This window comes from Erpetoichthys calabaricus, chromosome 9 (assembly GCF_900747795.2).
Source record: "Erpetoichthys calabaricus chromosome 9, fErpCal1.3, whole genome shotgun sequence".
In the NCBI taxonomy this organism is placed as follows: Eukaryota; Metazoa; Chordata; class Cladistia; order Polypteriformes; family Polypteridae; genus Erpetoichthys; species Erpetoichthys calabaricus.
In genome coordinates this window covers 129,466,092-129,475,447 of record NC_041402.2, presented here as the reverse complement: position 1 = coordinate 129,475,447, position 9,356 = coordinate 129,466,092, and the positions used below count along the sequence as shown (strand labels likewise).

The 9,356-nt window shown below is 39.3% G+C and overlaps 1 protein-coding gene across 2 annotated transcripts; it reads right to left on the bottom strand.

Moving 5' to 3' along the window:
* Positions 1-1,469: 1,469 nt before the first annotated feature.
* On the bottom strand, positions 1,470-4,163 carry LOC114657635 (uncharacterized). Of its 2 annotated transcripts, none has more exons than XM_028809510.2 (5): positions 3,887-4,163; positions 3,479-3,669; positions 3,257-3,350; positions 2,912-3,111; positions 1,470-2,191 (listed from the first exon to the last, which is right to left on the bottom strand). In XM_028809510.2, the coding sequence occupies exons 1-5, from the start codon at positions 4,102-4,104 to the stop codon at positions 2,004-2,006; spliced, it is 891 nt and encodes a 296-aa protein (XP_028665343.1). In that variant the 5' UTR covers positions 4,105-4,163; the 3' UTR covers positions 1,470-2,003. The 2 variants fall into 2 exon arrangements, with proteins under 2 accessions (XP_028665343.1, XP_051787439.1); XM_051931479.1 differs by having other exon boundaries at positions 2,017-2,191; positions 2,892-3,111.
* Positions 4,164-9,356: the final 5,193 nt, after the last annotated feature.

Sequence of the window (9,356 nt, the reverse complement as noted above, 5' to 3'; positions counted from 1 at the left end):
GGTGGGCCCAACATATGGCCGCAAAATGATGAAAGGTTATCTGTCCACGAAAGGGATACATGCTGCAGAAGGACGAATTGGGTCAATTTTAAGAGAGGTGCATTAACCTTATCATGGAGCAAGATGCCAAGTATGTTATTTGGTAATCTTCTGCCAGAACTGTATTCAAAAGCTCTAAGTCATATTTGTGATATAACACCTGTAATGGTAATTCTGTTTCACCGAATAGTTTGAATTGGTGGACACTTCTTCAGCTAATGAGAAAATCTTTCTTTATCCTATTTGCTGTCATTTATTCTTGTTACTTTTTTTTTTAGGGAGCTCGGAATCTTAATCCTACACCATACCATGCTGAATACATGGGGCACAAGCTTCACCTGGACCAAAATGAAAAACTTGTGATGTTTGGGGTCACCCATGTTTTAGCTATAGATGGGTTCAGCAAAAAGATTGTGAGTCACTCCACAATGCCGATCAAAAACAACTTGACCATCTATGAAGATGTTTTCAGGTAATACAACCTCACAAACCTTGTATTTTATTACTAACTTAACAGTGTTTAGATGGACATGTAATAATGAAGTGTCAAGTCATATTGGGCTCTGTGAAATCATATTTATGTTTTTAACTGGCACAAAAAATTTACAATATTTGAATTTAAAATAGAAATACACGGTTTCTGGTGTCATGTCGTGGACTATAAAACATTAACTTACCAAACATTTTGATCAGTATTTCAACTTAATGTTGACAGATATATATGGTGTTTGGATGAAAAGTTAGAAAAATAAAATTGCACATGAATCAGAATTCGCATTTATTGCACGGTTAAACTGTGGTCATTTATGAATAGAACAAAGTTCTTGGGTTTCCACATTTTTCATTTGTACTGACACACATCTACAAATTCTGAACAGGACAGTGACCTTACAAAGAAATTTAAGGCAGTCTGGGTAGGAATGGTGCCAACAACTAATAAATAACACAAATCAACACAAATGGGTACATTCAACATTAATAATGTAAAAATAACCCCTTTAACTGGTCAAAAATCAAAATAGTTTGAAAAGACAGTAAAATGTTCATTATTTGTCCTGTACCAAGCCTGCAGTGATTACCTATGGTATGTGGGACCAGGTGCGAGTGGACCATGGAAAGGAATTTTATTTGACACTGTTCATGCAGGAGATGCTGTCACATCATCGCTTCAATCAGGGGAGACCACCATATTTACAGACTTCATCCACAAGAGTAAGATTTTCGTACCATTAATAAAAGCTGAAATTCTTACACTTCTATTTACATACTTGCAAATCATATTTAAGAGATGTTTCTGCTAACTCAGAACCACACAGTTGAAAGGCTTTGGCCTGAGATCAACAACCGTGTCAACTATCCACTGAAAACGGCTCTACTCCAGCTGATGGACCAAGAGGAGATAGATATGGAGGACAACCTTGTGAGTTACTGTGTGTCCAACCTGACCTGCCAGCTGTGCCACATTGGTCTTGCAAGTGTGGCAGAATCATGGAATGCTCATAGAATCCCAGGTAAAAAAAGTGTGAGAATGATTACAATCCTGATAATGACCACGTTTAAACACCTGCTCTTATTTTGACAGGTAAAGGCATACCAAATCACTTTGCGGAACCTGGGTGTAAAAGAAGGATTTCTCCAGAGCTCTTACCACATGCACTTGAAGCTGCAGACCTTTACAGGCAGCACTTGGGATCTGCCCTCAAAGAATATTCAACTTTTGGAGTTGATCTCTTCACAACAGAACAGGACAAACTAAGAACGGAGAGTAATTTTGCAGAAAAATATCCTGACATTTCACATTTGTTTTTCAGAGCCGTAAACTGTGACTTTACACCATACAAAGAAGCTCTGCTCTTTCTCATAAATGTAACTCGGGGAAATGTATGAACTGCTGCATCTGAAAACTGAATACAGGAACAATCAACTATAAATGTAAACCTTTGTGTGTGTGTGTATACACCACATTACTGATCTGTAAAAAATGATTTTAACACAGAAAATGCAGCTGTTAGACCAGTAACTTCTATAACACCGTTGTTGGCCTCCCTGCATTTTGCACAATGCGGAGATGTCTCTAGCCACTGCTCCACACATGTCTTGCAGCCAATAATGCTTCTGCAGCACCGTGACAGCACTGGTTCCTCAATGATGTCTGCAAAAGTAAATCAGAAAAATGACAGTTATCCATTTACCTAGAACTTGGTTCAAACTGTATGTTCCAAGTCTGTCTTATGACATTCATTTACAGACAGCATATACCTATATATACTGAAAGTTTTTGGTCCTGCAGTAATTCCTCTTGCTCATGCTGTTCTGAGAAAGTCCCTCTCTATAACCACTTTCAATGTAATTGATGGGGGACAAAATCCGTCCTCTTCCTGTGCAAAAACTGCTTTTACATTTATTGTTAAAAAGGGGAATAGGTTTTCTTGATTAACTGAGGTCTGTGGGCAGCAAGAAAAATAGAAATCTACCTTTTTTTTTTTTTTTTGGCACGCCACATTTTTGCTTGATTCAATGTAGGCAGCTGCAGCCCCATTTTAACTTTGAACTTTTAGGTTTTGCATGACTGGAATTTATCACCCATCACTTACACTGTAATCAGTTTGAAAAGCTATATTTTCATAGTCAAGAGAGCAGGGACAACTTCAGCTCAACTAAATGTTCATATGAGCTTGGGACTATTATGTTATAGTAGAGCTGCATCTTGATTGTCCCAAGTCTCTAAATGGACACTGCTAAGTAAAGAGCTAACTTGTTAAAAATAAGTTTGACCAAAATATTGCTTGAATGTGGTTTAACTATTTTTACAATTAATAGTGTTATAAAAAGTTTAGATGTAGTGCAATTACTTTGCAAATTGTGAACATACTCATACAAACCACACAGCTAAATCCCTCCTTGATGGTCTGCAGTTTGGGAGCAGTGAGTATGACTCTCTGAGTAACTGCAAGATCAGTGAGCTCTCTGATTGCTGCTGTAACAGCTGGTAGACTTTGAGATGCCATCACCAACTCTTCTATTTTGTCACTGACTTCTCCCAAACCGGCACTGTCATCATCTTTACGGTTGCTACAAATACAAATGGAAAATCAAATGTCAATGGGTACTGACTGGCTTAAAGGTACATCCCTGTATTGATAGATGTGATGTCTTACTGCTATGAGATTATTGCTGTTCATCCTATAGCATGTAAATTTGTATTGATTTTACATACCTCAGTCTCCTCCTCTTTGTTCCCTGGAGGCTATTAAAGTCTTGTTCAGGTAGAGCAAGAACTTTTCGTGCATTTTGTTTCCAGTACTGCGACCCTATGGATGAAAAACAAAACCGAAGAAAACTGTGTAGAAGCTAATACCAGATTCTTTGTAATATTTAGTTTTAGGGTAAGTGTCCCTCCATAGGATATTATGGGTTTAGCTGTAATACTGTGGCTCACCTGTTGTGCCTTCTGACTCCAGAATTGCATTGCCCTGTGCATCTGTCAAAATTATGGGGTTGTAATTGCCAATGGCATCTTGAACTTTTCCTACTATCCCCTGAAGTGTAGCCTCACACTCTAAGAATCGTACAACCACCATTCTGTTGGGAATCAACCTCCCACCAACCACCTCTGCAAGGTACACTGATCTGTAAAACAAAACGTTATTTCACATTTCTTGTAAAAGGCAGCAGGCCACAAATCCATTCAGTGATTGTTTGCTACTTGGGCCAATTCTACTAGCACAGCTTTGATTTTCTTAACAATTCACCTATCCATGCTCGTCCGGAGAATTATGTTCCTTTACATTTTGTCTGTTCTGTAATTTATATATAACAAATATTCAATAGAACTGACACACCCTACCTCTGAAATGTTTTGGAGGTCACAGGGGGACTTGATGTAGCACGTTGTGAATGTGAAGCGGCAGCCGCCGCCACAGCCGGTGCTCGCATAAATGCGAAACGCTGACCGCTGGAACCTGCTGCTGGCATTGATTCCATATCTTCTCCGTGGACCTCATAGTGACCTCTGGGTGTCAGGTCTAACGCGCTGAAAACACCAGAGGCTCCTCCGGGGAACATGGCCACGTTTGAGTCATCCGTGATGTACACAGTGTGTGCTGACACCTGTTTAAGAAAACTTTCTGTAAATCATGTTTCCCCTCCTAACATGTGTTATACTTGTGCGCACTGTTGATACTCGAAACGTTTACTAATTAGCTAGTAACTAGTACCCGGTAAAAGTCAATGAGCCACGATTCACACATTTACACTTTCAAAATGCTAGCACTATAAAAACTGCAAGACTTAGTGTTGGTAAATTAAATCACGAAATGTTAGCTGTTTCGCAGTAAGTAACAATAATAATGCTCATAAAAGAACGGCTGCATCAATGAAGCAAAGTTTGTATTTTTACCTGAAAGATGCGACTCAGTTTTTCTGCAGTCATGTCCTCGTCCCGGAGTGTCACTCTTTTACTGTTCCGAAAAACAACGTAATGGTCCATCCTCTGCTGATACAAGTGTAAGGCCTGATCGATGTGTTGTGAGGGGGACTGTTCGCACGTGCCATCAAAAATCGCGCAGAAGGACTTCCGGTTTCAGGCAACGAAAATGCGTCTGTTTTGTTGTTTTTGAACTATTACACTTTCATTATTTGAATCACAAATAAATCCAGAAAAGTATGTGGAATTTTAAGTTTATGACTGCTATTTCTTACCATTGATTTAAAAAATACCTTATTTTCCCTCATTTTATTGTTTAATCAAAGATCAAAATTTGAAAATTCCTTTCATTTTTGTTTTTTCATTTTTGCTTCTGAAACGAAATTTCAAATACCAAAAAGTACACGGACCGGGATTTGTTGTTGCATATTCAATTTGCTTTTGTGCATTAAATTCATTTTTGCATTTTCTGATTTGTTTTTGCTTTTCCTAATTCTTTTTCGGTTTTCTCATTTGCTTTTGCACATTCAATTTGTTTTTGCATTTTATGATTTGTTTTGGACATTGCAGGACAGAATAAAGGTCAAAAACCAAAACAAAACCTCCAAAAAGAAACGGCCTAGAAAACAAATTTTTGATACTAATAAAACTTGTATTTTATTTTCTGTACTAACAAAATGCAGCTATTTTTTGAGCTAGAAGTCACCATAAATACCTTAATATAATACTTTCCATGAAGTCACACACTCACATAGGCATGGCCTAAGCACTGTGAGCCTCCTAGCGACACACAGCATCACGGCAAAAAAGCAATTCAAAGCAAAATGGCTGAACCTTATAATTGTCCTCAGTATGTACCAAATACCCAAAAACCTCAAAAATAAAAGAAAATTAAGAGAATTTTTAAATTTGCTTAAAATTACTTACCTATTCTGACGCTCTTACACCAGCGTCAGTCAAGATGGTAGTCACAGGGCCAATTCACACAACCATGGGATACATTTGAAATGTGAAGTCACCCAAAAATGAATCACTTAGGGGATACGAATGGAAAACCAGTTTACCCAAAGGAGAAATTATGCAGACATGTAGGAAATGTCTAAACACCCTACAAGCAACTGTAGATGACTACCTAGCTGTCTATCTGGCACACACTGGCAGATGCAGGGCTTCTCTTACTGTCACTATATTCCTCTCTGTATTTGAAGTTTGATATTTGGACTAAGTCTTTACCTATGCCTTTCTAATGATGCCCATGCCCTTGGCAACCTTTAACCTGTTGTGCACCCTCTCATGATATGCTTAGGCTTGATATTAAGAAAAGGGCATACTAGTACTAGTGAGGGAATTGATTATAGAACTTTGTGTTGACAACCATGGAAAATCCTGTACATATGAGAAGAAGATAAAGCAATAAGTCTAATCAGAAATTGCTGCATGTGCTGGAACCTTTGTAAGTAGTACAGGTTTTAGTCTCCAACCATAAAGTCAATAACTTTACTGCCTCTCATCTCTCTACTTCATCTACAAAGTGCATAGGCAAAGGTCACAGGGACCAAAATTTATTTGGTTTCTATATTGTGTTATTAACTTGTAAAGCAAAGTTTGTAAATGATTTACTGTGTACATTGCCTTCTAACTTTTAAAACTGAATGGGTTTACCATTCCTTTATCTTGTCAAATTTATGAAATTTGGAATGATTTGCAATAAAATGTAAAGAGGGCCGCATCGGCCTTAACATGTAAAGCAACTATGCTGAAGATCTATTTTTTGTTAGCATTTTACACTTGCTGGAAATGCTAATGCAGAAGCCCTTTATACTTTATTAAGGGTCATGCACAAGTGTAAGGGCATTATTTATATTAGTGAATTTCATTTCAGTGGAAAATTATGCAGTCAATTTGATTTTTTAAATAATAGAAGTGGTGATTCACAAAACATCCTTAATATTCCAGAGGTTTTTAAAACATTTCAAAAACATTTACAAAGAGGATACCTGTATACCAGCAGCCTTTTTAAAAGGGGTAATGAGCAACTGATGACTTGCATGGAAAGCTGTCTCTTTCTTTCAGGTTTTTTTTCTCATATTTCTCTGGAAAAATAAGGAAGATGAACAAGTTCCCTGTGGCTCACTGGCTACTTCTGCTCTTCTAACTACACTCTACAACGCAGCTTTAAGAAAAGGTCAGTCAATTGAAAGATTTACCAATGTCATTCTGTTTTCTGTTAAATTAATTTCTATTCAGATTTATTAATAGTAAAAGGCTAATTGATATATAATGCAATTTGCGATTATGGCTCCTAGGTTGACGTGCCTGAAGAAGGGGCCTCAGTTGCCTTGAAAGCTTGCATATTGTAATCGGTTCAGTTAGCCAATAAAAGGTGTCATCTTGCTTGACTTCTCATTGCATCCATATTGGCTAACATGGTACAACAGCCTACTACTTCTGATTGCGTAAACAGATTATTTTGAAAGGCATCATATAATACAAAGGCTGAATGTGAAATTTTTCTTCATGTTTTAAACACTTCTCTTAGATATAGCGTACTATAAAATGCTATATATAAAATACAAAATATAGTTATCTTGATATCTGTATCCAGTGCCTTTTAAGGATGGGATATCACTTTGTGATAGTGAATGTTATGAATGGTACTATAAGAAATTATGTTTAACTGTAATATTACTTATTTCACTTTGCTTTATTTAATATACATTAAATGGGCTGTAGAGTAGTGCAATGATTAGTGTTGCTGCTTCATGGAGCCAGTGTTGTGAGATTAAATTATGCATCTAGGTTTAGGTTTAGGTTTAGGTTTATTTGTCATATATAGGTTAACACAGGGTCAACATACAATGAAATGTGTATGACGAGAAAAACAAGTCACTCAGCCTAGATCCAATAAAGCTAAAAAAATAATTTAAAAAAATTACAAGTTAAAAATAGACAAGCCATATAAAATAAAATATGTACATTTTAAAAGAAGTTATAGAGCAATATGAGTTGAATGAGCAGCAAGTACAAATGACAGTTATTGCACAGATAATGTTTTATGAGTACAGATGCATATTCCATAAAGTGCAGATGCATGTTCCAGTCAGTATTCAGAGTGTGTGCAGGTACAGTTTGTGTGTGAGTAGTGCAATGTAGATGTAATGCAATGTAGGTGTAATGTAAGTGTACGTAAGTGTTCAGGTTTTGCTGTTGAGGAGTCAAATGGCCTGGTGGTAAAAACTGTTCTTAAGTCTTGTAGTCCTAGCAGCCAGACTCCTGTATCGTCTGCCAGACGGTAACAAGGAGAACAGCTGGCGTGCTGGATGGCTGTGGTCCTTTATGATGCTGCTTGTCTTACGCAAGCACCGATGGAGGTAAATGTCTTCAATGGCAGGAAGACTCTTGCCCGTGATGTGCTCTGCTGCCTTCACAACTCTCTGTAGTGATTTCCGGCTGCTGGCAGAGCAGCTCCCATACCAGACGGTAATGCAGCCCGTCAGCAGACTCTCGACCACACTCCTGTAAAAGTTTGAGGTGATGTTGGCATTCATGCCAAACTTCCTCAGCCTCCTCAGGAAGTAGAGCCGCTGGCGAGCTATCTTAACCACAGTGTCTATGTGAAGGGTCCACGAGAGATCCTTGGTAATGTTTACTCCGAGGAACTTGAAGCTGTTAACCCTTTCAACTTCTACGCCGCTGATGTAGATGGCCTGGTGTTCTCTGCCTTGCTGTTTCCGATAGTCCACGATCATCTCCTTGGTTTTGCTGATGTTAAGAGACAAGTTGTTATCTAGGCACCAATTACTCAATGCCAGCACCTCCTCTCTGTAGGCCGTCTCATCGTTGTCAGTGATAAGGCCTATGATGGTTGTGTTGTCTGCAAAGTTGATGATTGTGTTTGTGTCGTGTCTTGAACACAGTCGTGGGTGAACAAGGAATACAAGAGGGGGCTAAACACACAGCCCTGCGGTGCTCCTGTGTTTAAAATGAGTGATGAGGACGTGTGTTTGCCGACTCTCACCACCTGGGGCCTGTTTGTGAGGAAAGAGAAAATCCATCTGCAGATGGTTGTCCCCAACCCAAGGTCGTCAAGCTTCAAGACGAGTTTTGAGGGGATGATGGTGTTGAATGCTGAGCTGTAATCTATGAACAGCATTCTTACATATGTATTTCCTTTTTCCAGGTGGGTGAGGGCAGTGTTTATTGTTAGCGCAATGGCATCCTCTGTAGGTCTGTTTGCTCTGTTAGCAAATTGGAGAGGATCCAGCGTGTTGGGGAGGGAGGAGCAGATGTAACCTTTGACCAGTTGCTCGAAGTACTTCATAATGACCAATGTCAGTGCAACCGGGCAATAGTCATTCAGACAGGAGGCCACCGGTTTCTTTGGGACAGGAATGATGGTGGATGCCTTGAAGGAAGTGGGGACCACTGACTGCCTCAGGGAGAGATTGAAGATGTTGGTGAACACACCTGCCAGCTGGTCAGCACACGGCCTGGGATGCCATCTGGTCCCGGAGCATTGTGAGGATTGACTTTTTTAAAGGACCTTCTCACGTCAGACATTTCAAGGATCAGAATGACAGACTCACTGCCCCCTTGAGGATATAGCACCTGTTCTTTGTTGGCTGCATCAAAACGAGCATAGAAACTGTTGAGCTCGTCTGCAAGACATGCAGTGGGCTGAACACTGACTGTGTTTTTCTTTTTATAATCAGTGATGCAGCACAGTACATTCCACAGGCACTTGGTGTCAGAGCTGTGGTAGCTTGACTCCACTTTGTCCCTGTAGTCCCGTTTGGCCTTCTTGATGGACCTCCGGAGGTCGTATCTGGCTGCTTTGTATGCACCAGAGTCCCCTGAGCCAAAGGCAGAGGTCCGCGCCTTGAGCTTAGCC

What these genes read in the sequence shown, in the direction of transcription:
- LOC114657635 (XM_028809510.2), bottom strand. Translation starts at nt 4,104, where the DNA reads ATGTTCCCCGGAGGAGCCTCTGGTGTTTTCAGCGCGTTAGACCTGACA. An exon ending in GGAGTCAGAAGGCACAACAG is followed by an intron (nt 3,351 to 3,478) that starts GTGAGCCACAGT and finishes TTTCATCCATAG; the next exon opens with GGTCGCAGTACTGGAAACAA. An exon ending in TAGCTGTGTGGTTTGTATGA is followed by an intron (nt 2,192 to 2,911) that starts GTATGTTCACAA and finishes TTACTTTTGCAG; the next exon opens with ACATCATTGAGGAACCAGTG.